Raw genomic sequence first — 25,030 nt, forward strand, 5'->3', positions numbered from 1 at the left:
GGTCCTGGGTTCGCTGGCCTACGTCTGGACTTCTTGTTATATGGAAAAAAAAAATGAGCCCACTTGTTTAAACTCTGTGGGTTCCTCTGTGCCTTGCAGCCTTATACATTTCCAAGAGGCATGCTACTGGTTTGTGAGTCATCCCTGAATGACGGCCAGCAGGGTTTGGGGACTGTTTGGATATGGAGGTGAAAGGAAGGGTAGTGTCAAGAGTGACACCTACATGTCACCCACATTCTGACCAGGATGGGTGGGCAGGAAGTAGAGCTGATGGACAGAGCACCCTAATGTAAGGCCCTTGGGAGCTGGGGTCGAGGTCTGGCCAGATCTCGTGTGGCTCTAGAGCTCAGTCCGGGGCAGCGGGGTGAGGGGCTGGGGGTGGATCCCCGCTAGAGGTAACCATGTGCCTGTGACTTGTGGTAAAGACCTCGGCCCCCCGCCCCCTGACCCAAAGAGCAATTTGCGAGCAGAGGGGGCTGAGAGGGACAGGTGGAGGACGACGAGAAAACACAGCCAAGGAGACAGAGAAAGAGCAGCCAGGGGTGCGGAGCCCCAGGCAGCTGGGGGGCGGGGGGGTGCTGCCTGGAGCCGCACAAGCAGTCCCCCAGGCCTGGGCTGCGTGTGACCTCGGGCTAACCTCAGGCCGCTGGCGGCTGCCACTGGCAGGAGTGACTCAGGGTGGCAGTGGCCGGCAGAGGAAATCCCCATAGCTTCCCGAGCAGCTTGGTGGCCGCTGGCAGCCTCCCCACTCGCTTTCCCCACATGCCCCCGTGGCAACACCCTTGGGAGAAGCTTCCTCCTCCCCTCTCTCCCCGGAGGCTCTGCACCTCGTGGGTATTTCATCTGCAATAGGATGAGCGGGGAGCAGCCAGGAAGGAACCAGGCATAGTAACAGCCCCGGGCAGGGAATTGGCCAAATTGGGTAAGAACCCCCCTTCACGGTTTCCTGAGTGTGCGCTGGGCAGCAGATGCTCTTCTGGCACCTTTTTTACAGACAGGGAAACCGAGGCACAGAGCGGTTACAGAACCTGCCCAAGTACATCGAGAAGCTGGGATTCGAGCCTAAGCAGAATTTTACTGCCAAACACGGCCACACAGCTCTTAGTCTGTTGCCCCAACAACTCACTGAATGCACGTAAATAAATCCCAACACCTCCCGCAGCCCCAGGGAATCTGGAGTAATAGTAATAATAATAATAATAATAATAATAATAATAATAATAATAGCAGCAGCAACCCTTGTTAGCACCTAGGGTAGCTCACACACTGTTCTAAGCACAGTAGGTGGCGGCTCTGCCCTCCTGGGTCTCACGGCTGGGCTGAGCGAAGGAGCTTCACATCATTTCAAAGGTCAGGGAGGCTGTGGAGGAAAAGCTATCCCAGAGCCCGGCCGTTTCTATATCCCCCCACCCTGAGAACGAGGAGTACAGAGGGCAAGAGAGAGCTTGGCAAGCAGGCACTTCAAAGATGGGGCTTCCGTCCACCAGAGAGAAAAGCAGGGTGCTGTGTATGTCGGAGGGCACGGCTCGCTCAGAAGGCGGATGGTCAGGGAGGGCTTCCCGGAGGAAGTGGGGCCGCATGAGCGGGAGGAGCAGAGAAGAACTGGCTAGAGGACGACAGGGGCACGGGAAACTGAGTGCAAAGGCTCTAGCCCTGCAAGAGGGGGCAAGTTCAAGGAACCTCGGGGCCAGGGCAGTCTGAGCGCAGCTGGCACACAGAGAGAGGCAGAAAGTTACGAGAGACACAGGCAGGGCCCGTCACGAAGGCCTTGCATCTTGCCTCGGGTCGGGGGGCAAGGGAGGGTTACCCTGGGATGGCAGGGGCAGGCTTATGTGTAGGGGAGGGGGTAGGAGGGCATGAGTGGAAGATGAAATCCCAAATCCCTGCTTTGCCATTGCCAGTGGGGACCTGGGTTAGACCCCCACCCCCATCTGTGCCCTGGCTCCCCCTTCCCTCTGTAAAGAGACAGGGGACCGTAGGAGTGTTTACATCCCTGGAGTTCTCTCTCATTGGTAACAAGCCCGGCCCGAGAGGCCGCATGAGAGCAGGGGGCACCAGGGGGCACCCCTGGTGCCCAGAACAGCAGCAGATACATAGCAGGTGCTCAGTGCAGGGCCACTCCCTGTGTCGCAGCAAGTCCTCTGGCAGTGAGCGAGCGTGGGAATGGCCTGGCTGCCAGACGGGGGCTGAGCCAGAAAGCTGCTGCACCAGGGCCGAGGCAGGGGTGCAGCAAACCCACAGGAAGCCCCCTTAGAGGAGCCACTCCCCTGGCGATGTCAGCCAGGGCCCCCTCAGAGCTGAAGCCCGCTCCGGGCCTTCTGGGGCCGGGATGCCCTGGGCTCATACGGACTCGGACTCAGATGCGTGTTATTCATGCAAAGTCTGCTTTGGAGCCTGGATGGGAGAAGCTGAGGCCTGGAAAGATCCTCAGGGCGCAGCTAGGTCAGTTTTTGTAACTCCTGCACACACCAGGCGTTCAATACATGTTTGTTGGAACCAAACTCACTACCCCAAAGCAGTCCTTTCCAACTTTGGACATCTCGGGTCTTAGAAAGGCCTGCTGTGCCCTCGCCCTCCCTTTCCATCCTCTGCTCCGGCCTCAAGCAGAGCACATCCAGGGCACCTGAGGGGCAGGGAAGCCAGTGACCCCAGGACCTGGCTCTACGGCCCCATGAAGGGAGGCAGGAGGGCGCCTCTTCTTCCTCCTCTGAGGGGCAAGGGTGGCTGCAAAGAAGCAAGGAGTGCGAGGGAAGGAGCGCACCGTCTGAGGGCGGGGGACGGGCTCTGGCGGGTTCACGCATTCTGACACATGTCTCTGAGAAACAGGAAGTGCCACGAGCTTCACACAGCGGCCACTTCCCATGTGTACCGGTGTTGGGCCGAGGCTCATGGAGAACCCGAGGGGAAGAGGGGCTGGAAGCTGGTGGGACAGCCCAAGCCCTGGCCCTGCCCTCGGCTCACCAAGGCCCTTCTCCATCCACCCTCTGAGCATCTCTCCTGTGGCTTCTCCCTTGACGCACACACGCTGACAAGCTTTCCTCTGACCTTCGACCTTTGGAAATTCCACCTGCAGCCCCAGACTCCACCGAGGACCCTCGGCTGCCCACTTTGACCTAAGCCAGCCTGGCCCATCTCCGGCGATGCTCGGAGTCACCTCCACACAATGAGCACGCCCTTTTGCTGAGGTCACCTGCTGTTCCAGGGCAGGGCAGAGCCAAGCCCGGTGTCCTCAGGTCCCCCACAGCTCAGGGTGCAGCCTCGCTGGGAGACGAGGGGAGGCCCTGGTGAGGCTGTGCTGCATGGGCCCCAGAGGAGACGCTTTATCCTCCTTGGCCCTCCTTGGCCTCATCCGCACAGGGTTGGACTAGAGGGATCTGAAGACATTCTCCAGCTCAAGGATCCATCCATTCACTGATTCACTCATTTGTCAGCACTTCTAGAGCCTTGGGCCTGGACTGGTGGTGTTCTACATGCTGGGGATACAGCGGTGATCACGCACCACCATGGGGCCTGCTAATGGGGGAACCAGTGATACAGAAAACAAAGGAGCGAGTACAGAATATTATGCAAGTGGTATAAGGACTCTGCAGAAAAAGGAAACAGGGCGAGCGGTCAGAGAGCAATGCAGGGGCTTGTAAGGGAAGGCTTTTGACATGTGAACCAGGCCCTGGATAAAGAGGAAGAAGCCAGGTTCTGTGATTCTGTTTGAACAGAAGATAGAAAGCCATCGCTGACCACAGTGTGAGGCAGCGAGCCCAGCCTGGGACCCGGGACACCTGTCCAGACTCTACACCCTCTCCTGTGAGGCCCTGGGAAAGTCACTTCCCCTCTCTGAGCCTCAGTGTCTTCATCTGTGCCTGAGGGAAGTGAGCCACAACTGGAAGCTTCCTTCAAACACTTCTAAGAATCTGCGTTTCTGAGCATTCGGGTTCTGACTCAGCTCCAGCCTCTTGGCTTTTGACCTCAGTAAGGGTCTGTAGGAGGGTGGGCCTCTGTCCCCCACGGCCTGCCGGCCTGCCGGGAACAGGGAAGAGGCCCAAGGAGGGCACTGCCCCTGCACTCACCTCTCAGCCCGCAGCTGCTGGGCCAGGGCCATGGCCGCCAGTGCTCCCGGGGAGTGGGTGGCAAGAGTCTCACCCAGCCAGGCCCAAGCCGAGTTGACTCTCGCTCACCTCTGGCCACCCTGCGCATCTGCTGTGGTCCCAGGAGTCCCCAGGAGCCGCCCCTGGGGAGGCCCCACCCCTGCCTGGCTCAATTAGAAGAGGCTCCTCCTCTGGGCTCTCTAGGTCTAGCCCAAGGCCCACACTTCCTCTTCCCCACCTCCCAGCTGCACTGCAGTTGGGGAAGTGCCCACCCTTGGACTCTGGGTTTGCAGGAATCCACTGACCCAGGGGCTTTGAGGACTTCCTTGATGGGATTTCTTGGTGCCAGGACACCACTGGGCAGCAGAGAGCTCCATTCCAGCAGAGACAGCGTCCCCAGGAGCTGGCTCAGCCACCAAGGGGCCTCCAGAACTTGGAGAGTCACTTCTGATCCTCTAGCCCATCAGGCCCCACCCTCTCACCCTCACTGCCAAGGCTTTGCCCAAACTGTTCCCTAGGCCTGGAGTGCTGGCTTCCACCTTGCCTGCCATCCCACAGGCCCCGGGGCAAATGCCACCTCCCCCAGGAAGCCTCCCTGGTTTCCCCAACAGAGTCAGCACTCGGTTACCTCCGTCGTGTAGGGTGTGAGTGTCAGTTTATGCTTCTGTCTTACCCTTCCCCGGGAGCTCTCGCCTATGCTTTCCTCATCCCTAGATCCCAGGCCTGGCGCAGCCAGCCAGTCCTCCCTAAATCTGCCAACCACAGTGAGCTTTACGTGGCAAACCTGAGCACATATTTTCCTGCTTAAACTCTTCAACTGCTTCGCCTGGCCCTTAAGGAAAAAGTCCAAACCCCTGGTCCTGCCTCCAAAGCTCTGAGGGCCTCACCAGCTTGCCCGGTCCCCTCCCCTTCCCACGCTCCCACACTGGAGCATCTGGAGTGTTCCAAGGTGCCTGTCCCTCTGGCCTTTATGCATGCTCTTCCCCCGCTGGAACGTTCTTCTCTGCCTCCTTTAGAACTTGGCTTGGAAGTCACCCCATTAGCGAGGATTTCCCTGGCCCCTCACCTAAATAAAGTCCCTCTCTATCATGTCCTCCTCCACATCCCTGGGCTTTCACTTCAGAGCATTGGAAACTCTTGCAATTTCATGTTTGCTGTGTTCTTTTATATTTAACGACTGTATTCCTGGCTAGCACCGTGCCTGACACATCACAAGTGCTCAACTGGTATTCAGGGGGTGCTTCTGGTTGGCAATCCTGTGGCTCCTCTAACAGATATGCTGACTGGATTCTGAAAGGAGCTCTCTGAGAAGTCCACAGCCATACTCAGTAACCCCCAACCTATCACATAGATACTCTCACACTCTCATTCACGCTCAAAACTCACTCATGCATTGCAGATGCAAAGCAGGAGGACAGCAGAGAGAGGGTATAGATGGGAAGGCAGCCATGTCTTTCTGACTCCATCTGTCCCAAACCCATGCCATAGCAGTGCCCTTAGGACTGGGACAGGGGTCTGGGGGGACAGAGCCAGCTGCATGGAGACTGTAGCCAGGATTTCCTACAACAATCCCTATGTTTCCTCCCAGATGAAGGGACTGGGGACAGGAGCCATTCTCAGGATCCCGAGGACTATCTGGCTGTAAGAATGAGGGGTGGGGGCATTTGGCAGCCTCAAATCCTTCCTTTGAACCTCACCCCTGCTACACTCAGCCACCCCAAGGGAACTTCTGCCTCAAACAGAGCTCAGGGTAGAGCCAGAGTCCGCAGGAGGGAATATGCTCTGGACCCAGCTCCACACTCCTGACTCTGTGAGGATCTCCCTCTCTTCATCCAGCCAAGGGGTCTTCTGAAACCAAGATCCTTTATGGCTCCTTGGGAAGCAGAGACAGTTGGAACAAGACAGAGGGGAGCATGAGAAAGAAGAAAAATGACTCTACTGAGCAAGGCATTTGGAAGACAGGGAGAAGATGGCAGAGTGAACGCAAGCTGAACTTTCCCATCGTTCACCAGACATATGAAAAAAGCCTGGCTAAGACTTTTTTTTTTTTTTTTTTTTTTAGTGTCTTAAACATATAGAGCCTAGCTCACAAGCAAGAAAATATAATGTTCAGGTTCTAAGAGAAGGAGAACCTAGACCAGAGGGAGGGACTAGTGCCTCACACTCCACAGGAAAACTAAGGGTGGGTATGGGCTACTGGGGCTGAGACTTTAATGCTAATCTGGGACTAGGTCTGGGCTGCACGTCTTGCCCAGAAATCAGATTTGAATTCCCAGGGTGAAGCCAGGTGTCAGAACTGATTAGAAGAACAGCATTTCTCAGCTACCAGCCTGGGGTCACTGCAGGAATGGAGATACTCTCCCAGGCCGTGGGTAGAACGAGGGGTACATGCACCAGATCAGAGCCTCAAGCCTGCAGCATGCACTAGTGTGAGGCCCAGATCCAAGCTACCCACACGGTGTGCCAATCCTAAACTGAGGCATTACATCGAGACAGTTTGGCATCCATGAGCCTGTAGGAGCAACAACAAAACTGCCCTGTGAACTCACAAATCAAAATGACAAATTCTGTAAAGAACACCTACAGTATGAAAGACAGTACAGACTCCACATACTGGAGAATTCACAACTGGAGAACTAGAAATAATACGATGAACAATGACTCCAACCCTGTCACTGGCATCTCAGGGCTCCCGGTCTACAGGATCAAGCAAGTAAAATGCCGAGTAACAGGACAGGGTGAAGCGGCAGACGTAGCAGGTGTCTGTGAGCACCCAGAGCTGCGAACACCCAGCTGTGGCTGAGGGCAGTGCTGCTGTAGAGTTGGTCAGGAAAGACAGGAAGTGACAATTTTAGCCAGACAGCGTGCACAGCACTGGCATGCAATCGTGTGTATCATCATATGCGTGTGGTTGGAAACATATATAGTTGCACATAAACGTGTGTATGAACACATACAGCTCTGGGTAGGGAAGTGTGAGTGTGTTTAGGCCGCATCCACACAAGAGCACACGGCGTAGCACACCGTAGTGAGACTGGGAGTATGTGAGAGGCCAGGTTTACACCTGGGATCTAGGGGGACACCTAATGAGCATGAACATGAATGCATTATGACATACGAACTTGGGCAATCACTATGCCCTTTTTAGAAAAGATTTTATTTATTCATTTGAAAGAGAGAGAGAACACGCATGCGTGCATGCGCGTGCAAGAGAAAGCATGGGCGGGGGGGAGGGGCAGAAAGCGAGGGAGACGCAGACTCCCCCACTGAGCAGGAAGCCCGATGTGTGGGGCTCAGTCCCAGGACTCCCCGGGTTCAAGACCTGAGCTGAAGGCAGATGCTTACCCAGCTGAGCCACCCAGGCGCCCCTAATATGCCCTTTTCAATCTTTTCTCTACCCATCTGTAAAACAGGCTTACAGAAGGGGCCGGTATTGGGAATTCATGAAAAACAAAATGTGTGAAGAGTGCCTAGGCCCATGGGAATGTCTTATTCTTGTTCATAGTTTTCAGTGTGTGTATGTGCGTTTCAGGGAAGACAAGCCGTCAAGTTCACCTTCCCAGATTTCTCAAGGTTTTGCCTTCCCATCCCCCACTCCCTCCCCCCTTGGAGAAGCCTCCCCTCCCATGGGCCTGACTCAGCCACAGGGCAGCCACCTCTGCAATGGGGGAAGGGGGGTGCAGGGCCCCGGAAGATTGTCCAGGGAAGGGCCCCAGGGCCTGTGGGGCCAGCTCTTCCCTCTCTGCCCATAGTTCTGCTGAATATGGGTATTTCTCTGGCTCCTCATACACAGAACACTGCTGCTAATTTTATGCCCGAGCTCTGATCCAGTGTAATTTGAGGCCAGACACTCTGTCAGCAGTAGGCTCGTCCTGCCTCTGCTGCAGGGGTGGAGAACGAGGCAGAGGCTAGCCAGGAAGAGGAGCCAAACTCTTCACACATTCCTTTAAGCCAGTATCCATCAGCCTTTCTGGGGAGGTACAAAGAAATGCCTGAAGTGACCTGGCTCGTATCAAGAACTGACTTCCGATCACCTCCACTGGCCACACAGCCTGTGAGTAAACACACAGGAGTCATTGAACCTTGAGCCTTGGGATCGTGGGATCGGTAGCTCACGGAGCTCAGATAGTTTATTCCTAGAAGAAAGCACCTCTGGCCTTGCCTTCCCCAGGTTCCTTTGAGAGCACACCCAAACCTGACAACTTGGGGATTCGAATCAGGAGGAACATTGCTAGGCACTGTTGGAAGCAACAAAGGGCAGTTAAGTGACCGTCCGACAGTGACAGGGAGGATGCAATGCCAAAAGAAAGCAGGTTTGAGAAGTCATGATGGACGGACGGCAGGGGCTGCTCCGAGAAGGGGCATCGCAGCATTACAAGAGAGAGAGAGAGAGAGAGACAGACAGACAGAGAGAGAGAGATGGCCAATGTCCATGCACAGCCACACCTCCAGGGAAGGATCCCGTAGGCTCAGGCCGCACCTGAGGGAGTCCCGAAGGACTGGACGGGATTCAGGGCTGGCACGGAAGCTCACAGCATGCACAGCACTCTTCAACCCTGCCTGACTCGGGTGGGGGCGCCTACACAGGCTAAAGCACGGACCTCAGTGTAGAGACGAGGAACACGGCTGCGGAGGGGCAGGCGGGAGAGCTCAGGCCGGGCAATGGGGCAGAGGGACCTGGGGGCTGGGAAGGAGGCAGGACCACGGGGGGGCCCCTGGAGCTCCTTCTGGGAGTCCCGCAGACCCCTGCTGCCTGAGTCAGTGGCTCTCCCAGGGAAGAGGGGAAAATCCCACATCAGGCTGAGCAGGATTCCTGGGGATCCCTCCCGCACTGAATTCCCCAATCTTGACCTACATGTGTCTCTCCTTGTAATTTATGAGGGGAGCTTCACTGGACCTCCTCCCTGAGCCACAAATAGCCTCCCCTGGCAGGCCCCGGGGAGCGGTATTTGGAGGACAGAGGATGCGATGAAGCCAAAGGGACAGCAAGCTCCCTGAAGGCAGCCGCCTCTGCCTCCCCTTTGGCGCCCCGCTTGCAGCCCAGCTGGGTGCCGAGCTCGGTGCCCCGCTGACCCGAAGTTCATGGTTCTTGTTCACTGTTCTAAGCAGAGATGGTTAATATCTGCGTCCTCGGACTACCGCATGACTCATTGATTCAAAATGTATGGATCACCTAGAACATGCCAGAGCCCCAGCATGTGCCCGGCTCAAGTATCTGTCCCTTGGTCCCTCCTTTCTGGGGTGTCTTCAATAAGACGATGAATGCCAAGTGCTCAGTCGAGGCCCCCGCGCCCAGAGGGGGGTCAGTAAACTGCAAACGTTAATGTTATTACCGAGATTAATTTTCTTGGTATGGGTTGGAGCCCTCCTGGTCTATGTCCCCAAGCACACCTTGCTCCTCGGCGTCCTAAAACTCATCGCTTTGAATTCTGATTCTTCCCCCACGTGATTCTAACCCAGGCGCCCCGCACCCGACTTGCTGCCAAGGGCTCTGCACTTAATCAAAATGTTGACGGAAGCGGACCAGCAGGGGGCGCCGCGACTCAACAGCCCGGCTCCCGCTCCGCAGCGCCACCTAGAGGAGGGATGTCAGGAGCCGCAGGAGAAGGACCGGCGGCCGGAGGGCCCCACTGTGAGCCCGCCCTGCTGGATTCCACCGCCCTCCCCAGAAGGGCCCGAGGGTCCCTCGTGAGGAGATGCCCCCAGAGGCTAAGGACCCTGAACCTCCTCTCCACTGATCAGCAGTAGGCACCGAGATGCACTGAGCTTATGGTTTCACCATCCCTCCACCATAAATTTGCAAGAGCCTCTGAGTTGGCACTTGCAAAGCCTTGGAACAGGGCCTGGCCCAAAGTCCGGCTGGGTACAGGTCGGCCCCGGTTATTGCTACTTAATCCTCACACCTACTCCTATAAAATAGGTCATATTTTTATCCCTCCCTTGGAGATGAGGAAACTGAGTCTGTACAGGATTAGAAGCCTGAACCAAAGTGAGTGAGTAAGTGAGCGAGCAGCAAGGTAAGATTTTTGACCTCAAACCCGGATGACTCCAAAGCACAGTAACTGTGCTAGATTGGCCCCCGTTCTTTCATTTATTCATTCCACCTATATTCATTTAGCAACCACTCTGCACAGGGATAAAGGATATGGACAGGAACCTGGCACAGCTGCTGCCCTCAAGGAGCTCATGCTGCTATTCAAATACACACACGACCATGTAGGCACGCATATGCACATGTGCACACACAGACATGCATACGCATGCTCGTGCACGCACACACACCGGCATACACATGAATACAGAACAAAGTACAATTCCGGGAGAAGCTGGGAGATGCGTAAGCATCCATTCCCCTGATCCCACACCCAATGCCATTTTCACCTCCCAGAGGGTGGCAAACACAAATGTCTCCAGATGCCTGGCAGGTGTCCTCAGGTTCAGCTGGAGCCAGGGTGGAGAGGCAAAGGGCAGGGAGGGAGTGGCTTAGCTTCTGCCTCTCCACACCATCACCTTCTAGCACAGGACTCCAAGGACTTCGAGATTTCTAAATTTGAACCTGACCTTCCAGCTTTTCACAAAGGTCTGCCTGTCAAGGTAGGATAGAACTTGTTTTAGTAGCTGTTTGTTGGCTTGAGCCACAGCTTTACATGTAAGTACCTAGTACCTGGGCCTCCATTTGCATTATGGCTCCTGTCCCTGCAAGTGTTGGGGTCAGTAAGCAGGGACTCGGACTCTTGTGGACCACAGTAATCCTCTGGAATTCATTCAAAGAGGAAAGAGAATCCATTACAGTGTTTAAATAAAGAGCGATGTAATCTGATTAACATTTTTTAGAGATCCCTTTGCTGCTTGGACAGTAGCTCACAGAAGGTGGCATTGGAAGTAAGAAGACTAAGTGCCCCCTGCTAACAGCTTTCTGATTTCACTTTAAAAATCAGCTTTATCAAGTGTCATTACATATGACAAAACTCACCAACTTAAAGTCACCAACTTAAGTGTATAGGTCAAGACTTCCTGACCAATTATGTAACCAACCACATCACAGTATAGGTCATTTCCATTATCCTAAAAAGATCCCTCGTGCCCCTTGCAACCAATCTGCCTTCCCTGCCCTAGACTCTGGCAACTACCAACTACTTTCTATGATTCTAGTTGGTCATTTCTGAAATTTAGTATAAGTGGAATCACAGAGAATGGGGTCTTTTGTGTCTGGCTTTTTTCACATAGTATAAGGCGGTTAAAATTCATTGATGTTGACAAGTACACCAGAATTTATTCTTTTTATGACCAAGTAGTATTCTGGTGTATGGACATACCACAATTGCTTATCCTTTCACAAACTGATGTGCATCAGGGCTGCTTCCAATTTAGGGTTGTTAAAACAAAGCTACTACGGACATTCAAGCATACAGGCTCCTGTGGACGTGTGTTTCATTTCCTGTGGGTAAAGATCTAAGAGCAGGGTGCTGGGCCATATAGTATTTAACTTTATAAGAAAACTGTTTTCCAAAGTGGTTGTACCATTTTATGTTCCTACCAGCCGGTGTATGAGGAAGCAGATGTGCCCAGGTTCCAGGTCCACACTGGCTCAGAGCCAGTGGTTCCAGGTCTTTAAACAAGGGGGGGGGGTCTAAATGTAGTAATAGCTTCTGGGCTGCTTTTTTTTAAAAATTTATTTATGATAGTCACAGAGAGAGAGAGAGAGAGAGAGAGAGAGAGAGAGGCAGAGACACAGGCAGAGGGAGAAGCAGGTTCCATGCACCGGGAGCCCGACGTGGGATTCGATCCCGGGTCCCCAGGATCGCGCCCTGGGCCAAAGGCAGGCGCCAAACCGCTGCGCCACCCAGGGATCCCTGGGCTGCTTATTAAACTGTCTCCTCTCAGCTCCAGACCTACCCTTCTTTGCTCAGCTTTCTGGAGCTGGTGTTGGGTCTCCAAACCATATTTCTGCTTTGCAGACCGATTCCTATCCGTTTCTGCCAACAGTAGCTACTACCAGGAGACCAGAAGATGGAGAAGTACAGTGAGTTTCCTCACTGTACCCAACAGCACTGCCCTGGAAGCCATAGTTGTTTCCAGTAACAATCAATTCTAGATTTTTCCACATCCCCTGGATGAGCCTCACCCCACCCCTTCCTCAGAGGTCTGAAGTTCTGAGTCCCAGATTCCTGGGGGAACTTCTCTAAGCCTCTGAGGCATCTACACCTCCACTTGCTCCTCCTCCAACTTCTAGGTGGCGATAACCGCACTCTCTTCCTTCTGCTCCCACGACCATAGGAAGCAGTTAGCATCTCTGGTTGCCTCAGTGTCCCCTTTTGCTTTTCAGTCCTCCAAGATCTGGCCAACCAATCCCCTATATTAACTTCTCACTGTTAAAATACTCAGTGCACCTTCTGTTTTCCCAACACCCAGCCAGCCCAGTAGGACCCAAGTCCAGCTCCTGGCTAGGACGTCCCAAGGGAAGCAGGACCATCAGGAGGAACCCATGCTGGGAGCAGAAGGATGGGCCCTTGGACAACTCACCCAACTACTCCAACCTGCAGTTTCTTTCTCTATAAAAGGCACCCAGCTAGAGCCTGACAAAATTGAGGACTCAATAAATATTTATGGAAGGAACTGGGTGATGGAGGAATTTTATATTAGCAACTGACACCTGTTCAACTGGCACACATTGCGGATGTTATTCCTAGGGGAATGCATATTCCTCACCTCCCTTACTCTATGCTTTTGGTCTCAACCAGAAACTGCTAAGATCCCCTGAACTAATTCATGCTCTCCGCCTTCTTTTGGTGAAAAAGTCCCAGAGTGGTAACGGACTTGTGGGAACCCAGCTAAAGGTAACATTTCCCAATCTACCTTGCGGCTACAGGTGACCGCGTGACCAAGCGCTGGCCAGTGGGATGGGAGGGGAAGCTGTGGACACAACTTCCTGGCTGTGCCCTCAAAGAGAGAGGGTGCTTCCTCCATTTCCCTGCTCCCCCTCCTGCTGGCTGCCGAGGCCAACGGGACAGTCAGTCAAACAAGTAGAGGGTCTCTGACCCAGCCCCAGACGGCTTACACTCAGACTGTTGATGAAAAAGAGAGAAATGCAGTCTCCAGAAATGGTGTTTTTGGCCTTTGTTAGGACAGCTGAACCTGTTAGGACAGGTTCAACCTGTCCTAACAGGTTCAGCTCCCATCTTGTACACTAGAGCAGGGGGTTGGCCAATGTTTTCTCTAGAGAGCCAGATAGTAAATATTTGAAGCTTTCTTTGTGGGGCGTGGATCTCAGTCACGACGACTGGATCCTGCTTTGTCGCATGGAAGCAGCAGTAGCAATAAATAATTGAATGGGGGTGGCTATCTTCCAATAAAACTTTATTTCCAAAAATAGGCAGCAGATGTGACCCTTGGCCCGTCGTTTGCAGACCCCTGAACAAGAGTTAAGAGCCAAGGTAACTGTTCATAGAGACTGTGGATCTGTGAAGAGCTCAGGAGGGTGACTCCTTGGTGGGGATGAAGCTGAGCAGCCCCGCCCTTGGCCCAAGGTCACCTCCTCCCTGGGGGGTCGACCTCTGCCCCTGGACGCTACTGTGATGCCACTGCCTCTAAAACTCTCCCCCAGGAGAAGAGGGTCCCTCCGGCTGTAGTTTGCACAGCCTGGACTTGTCAGAACTTGACTTTGCCAATGGCACCCAAAGGGGGTAAATAGAACCCAGTGGCTCCAGGCTCTCCCATGTCTGCTTGGGGCTCTATTTGAAAATCAGTCCTGCCTCCAAGGCATAAATAAAAAAGAATGCCAAGCTTCTCATAACCCCTCTCCTCCCACCCTTCTGTAGCCTCTGCACACACTCCCTCCAGCCTCAGCCACCAGGGCATGTCTCCCTCCTCTCTCCTGCCTCTTCTCGATCCTATAGATCCCTGCAGCCTCTCCCAGCACATTTCAGTGCCTTCTCCGGCTGTCCCCCCACCTCCATGACTCTATGGTCTTTCTTCAGCCTTTGGATGCTTCCCACCAGCTAAGATGCAAAGCTGGTCAGTGGCTCTTTGAAGGCTGGGGGGTGGCTTCTAGCTCTAGCTCTTATGGGTTGGAGTCCCTCCCCAGAAGAGCTAGTCTTCTAGACTTGCCACCCCTTCCTGCTAAGGATTCTGTAGCATAAGTACCTGTAGGGCAGGGGCTGTCACATTCATCCATGAATCTCCAGTGTCCAAAATGGGACGGACGCATATGTGTAGAGGGTGGAGGAAGGCCGTGAAGAGGGGGGCCAAGCAGGTGAGCGGGCTTGCAGACTTTCCTCTTCATGGGCCTTCCAGGTTAAGGGAAGGGCTTCCTCTGTCCCGGCCCACAGCGAGCAATAATTGTCCAGCGTGCCCCTGAGCCCGGGATTGCACAGCCAGGAACCAGAGAGGTTTGCAACATGAGGTCCTGGCAATTCTATAACTGCCCTTCCATCCTCTCCTCTCACCCTTTGGCAACCTGCTCCCACCCGGAAGCCCCAGGACCTCCTGCCCTCTGCGCACTCTGCCCCGGCCCTAGTCTCCATTGATGCTTCAGTTTCCCTGCACCCCTTGCTCCCCAGGTCCCCCTCCACGTCTGGAGGCCCCTTCCTGGACTCCTCTTTATCTACATCCTCAACCCCAAACACCCCCACCCACGCCCGTGCTCTCTCTGGCTGCGGGCTTCATCCACTCCTGGGCTCCCCATTACCAGCTGTACCCCAGTGGTGCCCCAGGCCTGTGGATCCAGCTGCCTCCGGGCCCCCACCGCATGCAGATGCTCCCCAGCTCCTCCTGCAACCTCTGTCTCCACCATCCACCCAAGTCAGAGACCTAGGGCCGTCTTGTCCTCCCTCGGCTGCTGTATCTAATCCCTAGGAATGTGTTGCACCTCCAAATGTCCTCCAGCTGCCCCCTCGCTCCATCCCTACAACCTCTCCTCCTACCCGATCTTCCCGTCCCACCTCAGCCCTGCAGTCTGTCCTCCACCCTGGCTGCAGGAGGCCCTTCCTAAAAAGAACTAACTGTGAGGCTTCCAATGCCACAGCTCTCCAGAGAGCCAGTCGGGCTTGCTGTCATCAAGCCAGGCTCCAGCCTGACTCTGGCCTCATCCCCCTCCTCTTCCAACTCGAGCCCGTGTTGCAGGCTGGGGATGCCCCATGATACCCACACCTCCTCTGCTTGGCCAACTCCTATTTTTCCTGAAATACTATAAACTATCCCCTGGAAAGGTGTCACAGGGTTGAAATGTGTTATCTGCCTGGCACATAGGAGGTGCTTAGGACAAGGAAGTTGGGGTTCTCATGGGGGGCCCTACAGCCCCAGAGATCCTAACAATGATCAAGGTGTTGCTGCTTTTATGCAGATCTTAGGGTGGGCTTCACCTTCATGATAACGTTTGGTGCTCAGACCACTCAGACTAGCGTCGCCGTGAGAAGACAGGTCATCCTGTCCCCACTTCACTTAATAGCAGGATCGAGACTTTCTCCAGCACCCCTACCCCCATTCGTCCCTCTAGTAAGAGGAGGGAGAGGGGTCTTCTCTTCCCTGTGGCCACACCCTCTCATCCAAACCCTGCCTCCTTGAGTCCAGCAGCGCCCCACAGGGGGCATGCCCCCCTTACTTCCCTCAGACCACATTTACAGACTTTCAGGGAAGAGCAGAAGGTGAGGGGATGACCAGGATGACCTGCACACTCTTGCTGCAGGAAGCACCTTGCTAGCTGTCCCTGTCTTTGGGCCCAAAACATGGCCCATTGTGCGACCCTTCCCTTCCAATTCTTTCCCCTCCCAAGTGGCTCTCACTGCACCTGTTACTTCTGATCACTGACTTGTCAACATTTAAATAAAAGGTGCCGGCACTTGGTTCTCCGCAAGGAGGAAAAGTACTGAAAAGCCCCCACCCCAAGGGAATTACTTAAACCTTCCATTATTCTCTCTAAATTCCTCTGCATTTCCAAATAAAAAGCTTATATTGCTATTTTTGATTGATTGTTAGATATTATGCCTCAGTTTCCTCTTACAGTAATTGAGAATTCAGCATTCTTATTTTTGTTGCGTTGTATTAAATCCCTTTTTTCCCCCTTTTGGGAGCTTTTGGAACCTTCTTTATCTGTGGTCTTCTGGGGTCACATGATGATGCGTGTCCTGTGGATTATTTCTCACTCCCTGTAGTAGTACTGTGGTAGACCTAACTCAGTCTGGATGTTCATGGTCGTCAGTTTGGGGATGTTTTCTTGGATTGTTTTTTGGTAATTGTCTGTTCTTTCTTTCTCTCTTTTTAAAAATTTTTCTAAGTCAGATGTTAGACTTCCTGGATGGTTTTTTCCTAAGTCTGTTTCTTCCCCGCATATTTTCCATCTTCATTTCTTCCTGTTTTATCCTTGGAGCTATTTCTGTGACATACTTTTCAAGCCTACTGCTAAAATTCCTATTTTGGCTACCTTACATTAAATTGTCAACATCTCTCTCTTCTTTTCTGATTATTTGGTTGTCATAGCATCCTATTCTTGTTTATAGATTGTATCCATCAGCATTTGCTTTGTAACAAACAACTTCAGGGACGTCTGGGTGGCTCAGTGGCTGAGCTTCTGCCTTTGGCTCAGGTCGTGATCCCGGGGTGCTGGGATCGAGTCCCACATTGGGCTTCCTGCATGGAGCCTGCTTCTCCCTTTGCCTGAGTCTCTGCCTCTCTCTCTGTGTCTCTCTTGAATAAATAAATAAAATCTTAAGACAACAACAACAACAACTACTGCAGAAATCTCCTCTGGTGCACAACAATAAGCAATTCATTTTTGCTCATGCATCTGTGGCTTGACTGGAGTCATTTTGAAATCCAGGTGATTCATTCTTGAGTCCAATCCAGAGGGACAGTGTTTCTTCCAGGCTCTTCTTTCATCTTTTCAGTTTGGTGTCTCTGTTTTACATCAACAGCTTTCCTTATGTGTCTAATACTCTTTGGTTGTTTGCTACCATTTAACACAAATGTACTAAAAAGGCTGATCAGGGGACACCTGGGTGGTACAGTGGTTGAGCATCTGCCTTTGGCTCAGGGCATGATCCTGGAGTCCTGGGATCAAGTCCCCCATCAGGCTCCCTGCATGGAGCCTGCTTCTCCCTCTGCCTATGTCTCTGTCTCTCTCTGTGTGTCTCTCATGAATAAATAAGTAAAATCTTTTTAAAAAATAAAAATAAAAAGTCTTATCAGAAGCTCTGCAAGTATGGGTGAGGGCAAGTGGATTGACAGGTGTCCATTTAAGTGTTGGGACCGAAAAGCAGCTGTATCCTTGGGAACTCCTATTATGCTAGCAGGCATGGGTCTTTTTCTCTAGGAAATTCTCCAGTAACTTCTCTGACAGCTGCCATTCTCTGCTTGGAATATAGGAACAGGCTAAGGTGCACTGGAAGCCAGAGGACCAGGAAGATGTTCTAACTGTTCGGGATGCGGATTTCTAATTAAGTCCCATGTCTCTTCCCCACCCTCTGTCTGGTGACCTTGGTGTCCCGAGAATTCCCTCTCTGCCATCTCCAGAGCGTAAACCTCCTGCAGGAGGCTCAAGAGTCAGCCCTTGGCTGCCGGCTCTCATCTCACACCATCGTCCCCTCCACCTGTTGCCCTTGCATCTGGACCTTATTGGGATTCTAGAAGCTCACTCTCTTTCTCACTGGTGTGCCCTCTGTGTGCTGAGCTTCTTCGGCATTTCTAAATACATTACCATCATTCCAAACAAAGCCCCTTCCAAGGGTGTGCTGCAATCTCCCATCTCTTGATACCTCCTTCTCTTCTCTTTGTTTCTGTGGGATCGTGCTTTCTCTATTTTTTCTCTATAATGTCAGCGAATGCTCAGAAGGGAGAAGAAGCCGATGCCTACCTTTTCTCTGCAAAGGGGTTTCTCGCTTTGTATGTCTTCCATTCAGATTATGCCCAGGTGGTTGCCCCTTTTTAATGACCCCAGAATTAACCAAACCATTTTATCCTAGGAACTAGGAAGGCATCTGCTACCACCTCCTCCAGGAGTAAAGCATGACAGGCATTTCATTTTTCCAACTGGCCATTTGTATTTGCATTTTTTAAAAATTTTCTTTACATTATGCTTCTTTTCACAGATGAGGAACCTGTAGCTTGGACTGGAGAGTGAATTGCCCCGGGGCCTGAGGAGGGCCTGTGAGGCTCTATACCACATGGCCTGGGGCCCACAGCGTCACCTGATGGAGACCACAGTCCACGAGGAACATGAAGACACAAAGCAGAGGGGTCTTCCCTTCCCTTTGGGACAGTCATCCTACCTGACACTTGGGACTCCCAGAGACCAGTGCACGGTCGCAGGGCGCCCCTCTCCACCCTTGCCACCACCACCCCCAGGAGCAACACCCTTCACTTTCTCAGGTGGTTACTAAACTGTTGTCTCAAAGGTTAATGCAATTTGCAAACCTATTTGGATGAAGGTTTCTGGGTGTCAAATCATTATTTTGCATGCCACTCCCTGCTGTTGGTATAGTGTGTGCCCAGGAAAGATGAGAAGAACAACAGGCTGGGAGCTCCCTGTCCTAGTCCTGAGTGAGCAGCCCCAGAGGGGAGGGACCTTTACGCTAAAGAACCAGGCCAGATGGGTGTCCACAGTGCCATGTGGGGAAGGAGCCTTTCCAAGCCCTGTGGATGAGTTCTGGAAAAAAAAAAAAAACGAAAAACAAACAAAAAAAAAAAACAAAACGGGTCACCATGACACTGAGCAGGCTTCAAAATAAAAGCCTTCAAATGGTGATGGGCTGGAACTGGGGCAGAGCCAGAGGACAGGCCAAGGGAAGCTGGCGAGAGGGGAGTGAACAGGGCCTAGGGATGGGGAAGGAGCTTTCTGGGGAAACAGGCACAGCTGTAGCATTGCTAAAATATTGAGATGCTGGGATGCCTGGGTGGCTCAGTGGTTGAGCGTCTGCCTTAAGCTCAGGTCATGATCCCGGGGTCCCAGGATCGAGTCTCACATCGGGCTCTCCACAGGGAGCCTGCTTCTCCCTCTGCCTATGTCTCTACTTCTCTCTGTGTGTGTCTCTCATGAATAAATAAATAAAATCTTTAAAATATATATATTGCAATGCTTCTAAACCAGTCTGTTACAAAGCACTGCTCCTTGGTGCCTGTGCCTACCCCCACTCTCCCCTTGGACCCCAAAACCTCCTTACAATGCATCCACTAAAGGGTTAATGCCTGGCCCAGCAGGAGGCCCGCAGGACACTACTCAAAGACCAGAGGACCCTGATTACAGATTTCAAATATGACCCTTGGAAAAAAACCATGTCATGAACAGACGCGGAAGCCAAGATGGCTTACGGAGCACTCCCTTTATGCACTGTCCCACCGGCCCATATATCAACCAAGGTTTACCAGGGCCACCCCACTGCTGCACACCAGGCCCTGGGCTAGGACCCAGGAATCAAGCTGGAGGCAGGTAGGCTCAAAGTCAGGGGAGCCTCAGAGATCTGGGACTTGGTTCATTTAGCTGAAAATGGAGTAGGAGGGGAGATGGGAGAGGAGAGGCAGATAGGTCAGCAGGGGACAGACCAAGGAGAACCTTGTAAGTCAAACTAAGGAGCTGGAGCTTTATCCAGCAGCCCAGGAGCAGTTGCGGGAGGATCTCGGCAGGGCAGGTGCCAGATCGGATTTGTGTTTCACGGAGAACACCATGGAAGCCAAGGGGAAGATGGGTTGGAGCAGGGCAGGACCGAGCAACCAGGGCAGGGTTGAGAGGCTCTCAGAAGAGGGGAATGGGGATGGACAGACAGAGCGCAGGGTCACAAACTGCATGGCTTGTTCCATAGAACCATACTGTGTACCGAGCAAGTTCACGATCATCCCCCATCTGAAAGACCGGGGGTGCTAAGTCTACGGAACAGAACCAGTAGCCCACCTGCCCAGTGTTCAGCACTGCCCTAGGGGCTTCACGTGTTACATACCCCATGAGGTACATATCCCATGGTTCCCATTTCACAGGTCAGGATACAGAGGCAAAGAGCGGGTACATAACCAGTCCAGGATCACGCTACTTGGACGCGGTAGATCCAGATGATCCTAGACAATGCGAGAAGAGAAAACTCAGGAACAGACTCATGCTGGTTTCAAAGACACACTCATTCTCTGCGAAATGGAATTTCCTTCATTCTAAGGAAATCCCAAGAACAAAAGGTGGAAGAGACTAGAAAGAAATGCCAACCCAATATAATGAATTCTCCAACAACCTAGGCTGCCTTGTGAAGAAGAAAGCTTTTAGTTGATGGCAGTTTACAAGAGTGAGGCTATGCCTTTGTGGGGTGAACCGCCCAGAAAAGAGGGACATCCCTGAGAAAAGACCCAGAGGTGTGGATAGGACGGGGGCTCCGGATCCAGACCAATGGAGTCCAAACCCTAGATTGCTACTTACCAGCAGAGTGACGTGGGGAAAGTTATTAGCCTCTCTGGGGCTCAGTTTTGTCATCTGTAAGATGGGGCTAAGGATAGCTCTAACTCATAGGGTGGTTTGAGTGAGTTAATTCATGAACTTACCATTACTAGCATCCTCTGGATGGTGGGTGGCAAATGGCACTGGCTCCAGGGAAATAGGTTGGGAGCTAGTTAATGAGGAAAAACAATCTTTCTCTGGCTTCTCTTGAGGGGCAAGCTGCAAGCAAGTTCCAAATTCTAGATGGTGAGCTGTGCCAGGTTTGCTTTAACTCCTGCTCTCTTTGTATTTGCTTTTCAGCTGTCCTCCCTTAGGGTTTAAAAGCTAAAAGTCTTTTGACAGTTTCAGGTTGATTCCACCGCTCTCAGGACAAAATGCAGGAAGGAGTTCGGGGGCCTTGGTTGGGAGGATTAAAAGGATGGCAGTGACCCCCCCTCCCAGCCCTTCAGGGCCTAATGGAAGTGCAGGGAGGGGTCAAGTCCAGACTCCAGGGAAGGTCTGCCCATTGCCTACTGGGACACTGGACTCTCCAGACTCTACCTTTGTCTCATTCTGGTCACACTCTTGCCTGTCAGGATTGTAAAAATAGAAAACCAAAACCAAGAAGTGGGAGATAGCTCAGTAAGTTACATGAGAACATCCATCTCATTTCTTCATGGTGAAGCCTTATTTCTGATGCAAAATGCAAAAACCAGACAACCTGATTCTTCTTCTTCTCCTTCTTTTTTTCTAAGACCTGGATCCAAAGAACAGTTACTGCCCCCAAATCAAATTTACCTTGTGCATCAGCCAGGGTCCAGCCCCAAATAAGAAAGCACACCAGTTATTTTAACAGAGAGAATTTGCTATAGGGAATTCTTTGGACAGGTGTTAGAACCTAGAAATTCAGAGAGGGGACCCCGCAGACCTCTGGACCTCTTGAGAAGAGGACACTATCCAGTTGGCTCTGGGACACTGAAGGGAGGCAATGGGGCTTTAGGGGTGCAGAAAAAAATTGGAAATGGTTACCAAGTGCTGCCACCAAGATGAAGGGCCATTGCTAAGGTGAAGAAGTGAGGCTCATGCTGCTCAGGAGAACTTCCCCATCCAACCTTGCAGTCTCCCTCTAGCGCCCACTAGTGGCAGAGCCTAACAGGCAGCAGCCTGCTGCAGAGAAAGGGGTTTGCAGAGTTCCAGTCCCAATGCCTCAAAGCGAATCATAGAAATAGTTTTGGGGCTGAGGTGATAACTTAATAACGAGCCCACTCTGAAAGGAGAACTATCTTCACCACTGGGACTTGCAAAGAACAGACCCACAGGCCTTGGAACACCCCCCCACACACACAAGCATTACTTAGAGGGATAAGAGTTCTTTTAGAAATAAATTCTGATTTATGTAACTTTTATTGTTTACCTCCTATGTGCCAAGCACTGTGCTGGGCACTGTGGGGAGGCTTGAGGCCAAAAAGATCTTCAAGGTTGCGTGTTCAAATGCTGACTTTTTATAAAGAAAAAAATTACAAGATAAATGCTGGCTCGATTATTGCCTGGAGGGTGACCTCAGATAAGTCACAATTATGACCTCTATCTCCTTGATCATAAAATGCACACAAGTGGTCACCTTATGTGTAGACCTCAGAGCATAACTAGAAAAACTGCATGAGCTAAAGAACATAAAGTGCCCACACTGCAGCTGGTCCTTCTTTTCCTCCTCCTTTTCATTATCCCCATTTTGGTCTCTCCTCTGCCCCTGGTCTTCCTTCTTTTCCTCCTCTTCTATCACCACCATCATCACCATCATCACCATCATCACCATCATCACCATCATTACCATCGCCACTATTACCATCCCCATCATGATAATCATGATTATCACCATCACCATCATAATCACCACCTACTGATGGAGATTTAAATTGTTTATAGCTTATTTTAGTATGACCAGAATATTCAGGAAGAAATATTCCTTTGGGAGCATATTTTTTTTAAGATTTATTTATTTATTTTAGAGAGAGAGAGCACATGTGCGCAGGTGGAGGCTGGGGCAGAGAGGGAGAGACCCTCCAAGCAGACTCTTTGCTGAGCGGGGAAGCCCACTCCACTTGAGGCTCGATCCTACAACCCATGAGATCATGACCTGGGCCGAAACCAGGATTCTGACTCTTAATCAAATGAGCCAAGGGAACGTATTTATAAATATCCATAGGTAACTACCTAGTGATAGAATTTCTGGGTCAAAGGGCTTGTGCATTTTTAATTTGGGTAGAAATCACCTTTCAGAAGGGAAATTTATGCTTCCTCTTCTCATTGCCATCCCTGAATATGATCACACTTTAAATTTTTTGCCAACCTGATAAGTAAAAGTTAAATTATTTCATTTTGATTTGTGTTTCTTTGATGCTAGATGAGGCTGAGCATAGTTTTATACATGTATTGACCATGTGTATTTCTTTCCCTTCCACCCTCCTGTTATGCCCTGGGATTCTTTTTTTTTTTTTTTTTCTATTGGATTGTTCATCATTTTCTCATCAATGATGAGCATTTTGTAAACCAGGGACAATCGACCCTTTTCTGCTATGTGTGCGGCAAATATTTTTCTTTCCATTTTGTTGTTTGCTCTGGACTCTATTGATGGCATTTTTTTGCCTAGCACAAGTTCCACATTTTCATAGAGTCACATGTGCTGATTGATTTATTTATGGTTTCTGGGCAGCCTCGTGGTTTTAAAGCTGTCCCTCTCCTTGTCAGCAGGTTGAAGAGATTGCTCTGTGTGCCTGGGTGACTCAGTGATGGGCAATGTCCCTGGGCTTGCCCTCTGTCACCCCTACATTTGGGATGCTGCCCCCTTGGAAGCTTAAGCACACGTGACCCTGAGGTCAGCTCTGCAAGGGCTACTGCCTCCCCTTTCATGGCCAACTTCGGGAAGCACCCCACTTTGCTTCTCCCCTGACATCCAGCTCCTTTTAAGGAGCTATGCATCTTATATGTTCCCTAATCCTCCAACTAAATTTACCAGCTCTTGCTTGCAGCCAAGACATCAGCTAAATTAAACTTTGGAGTTGCTAACACGGTGTATCAGATGCACCTCAGTGAGGAGTGGTGGGAGCAGACACGCCCCATCTGTCCTGAGGGCTGGGTGTCAAGCTCTCTCTGTCCTTCCTAGCATCTTCCTTCACCCAGAGACACCATCGTCCCACCACTAGGATGCCACTTACATTGATTACCATTCCACCATCTCAAGGATGCATCCATCCCACAACTATTTACTGAAGGCTTCTTTTTGCTAGGCACTATTCTGGGAGTGGGGAAGCCTTTGAGGTTTCTTCTGAGCAGGGGAGGCGAATGATGGATGAATAAATATGTGATCCCCAATCAAGCAGCAGAAAGAGCCTTGAAGAAAGTAAAGCAAGGAAAGAGAAAGAGAGAAGTGGAGGGGAGGCCTAGATGGTGCTGAGGACATGGTGGCCAGGGAAGGCCTCTCCCACGAGGCCACATTTGCACAGAAACCCAGATGAAGCACTAGAGAGAGCCATGAGGCTAGATATCTGGGGAAGAAGTTTCCAGGAGGAAGGGAGAGCTGGAGCCAAGGCTGGGATGTCAGAACACGAGTGGTACATGGTGGGACCAGTGGCGCTGTCGTAGCTTCTGCAGTGAGGGGGAAGGAAGAAGGAGGTGAGGTCAGAGAGAGGGCCAGTGGAACGTCCAGAGATTTGCAGGGGTAGGTGGTGGGAAAAAAAACTGTGATTTTTCGGTGCTTGAAGGACTCAGTCCATTAAGTATCTGCCTTCAGCTCAGGTCATGATCCCGGGGTCCTGAGATCCGGCCTCGCATCAGGCTCCTTGCTCAGTGGGGAGTCTGCTTCTTCCCCTGCCTCTTCCCTCCACCTCCACCCTGCTCATGCTCCCTCTCACTCTCTCTCTCTCTCAAATAAATAAATTAAATCTTAAAAAAAAAAAAAAAAAGAACTGTGATTTCCTTCCATGTGTGACAGGGAGTCACAGAAGGTTGAGGACTGGGAGCAAAGTGATCTCATTTCCATCTTTACGGGGTTTGGTTTGCATTTCTCCTGTCTGGCAGCCTCCATGCAGGGAAGGCCAGACATGGATTCTTGCTCCCGGGAATCTGGCAGCTACACGCGAGCTCTAACGGCAGTGCTGCCGGCGCCTACCGCCCCCTCTGTTCCGCGCTGGCCGTGCGCAAGACTCCCGCTCTGGGCCCAGTCACGTGCAGCAAGATCCGCTAGGCCTAAACTTGCACCCCTCTCACCTGCAGGGAGGGAGCCCCTCGGCCACCCCTGGAGACCCAGCAAGCCCCTTGTGCAGGCCCAGTGACACCCCTGAGTCTGATACAAGACCCTCGCTGCTCCTCCTAGCTCCGAGGACCAGGTGGGAGAGGCAGGGGATGACTTTTCTGTGCAGACACCACAGTCCAGGTCTGGCTCTTGGGGCTGAAGGCTCCAGGGCTGGAATGGCCAGCACACCCAGAGCTGAGCCAAACGTGCCAGCCTGCGGCCCACAGGAGGAGTGATTGTAAAGCACCATAGCACATATGCTCCCTCCCAGCT

At 52.0% G+C, this 25,030-nt stretch overlaps 1 protein-coding gene across 2 annotated transcripts in view; it reads right to left on the bottom strand.

The window, feature by feature from the left end:
* Positions 1 to 25,030, bottom strand: part of NCF4 (neutrophil cytosolic factor 4) — a 74,620-nt gene that overhangs the window by 13,785 nt on the left and 35,805 nt on the right. Inside the window, exon 2 of one of the 2 annotated variants that reach the window (XM_038550674.1) lies at positions 20,006 to 20,120. In XM_038550674.1, the coding sequence (XP_038406602.1) occupies positions 20,006 to 20,019 (14 nt within the window). In that variant the 5' untranslated portion in view covers positions 20,020 to 20,120. Of the gene's footprint in view, positions 1 to 4,064; positions 4,255 to 20,005; positions 20,121 to 25,030 lie in introns of those variants that run through there. The other variant, XM_038550673.1, reaches the window with a different exon arrangement.

Source organism: Canis lupus, chromosome 10, assembly GCF_011100685.1.
Source record: "Canis lupus familiaris isolate Mischka breed German Shepherd chromosome 10, alternate assembly UU_Cfam_GSD_1.0, whole genome shotgun sequence".
NCBI classification, from domain to species: Eukaryota; Metazoa; Chordata; class Mammalia; order Carnivora; family Canidae; genus Canis; species Canis lupus.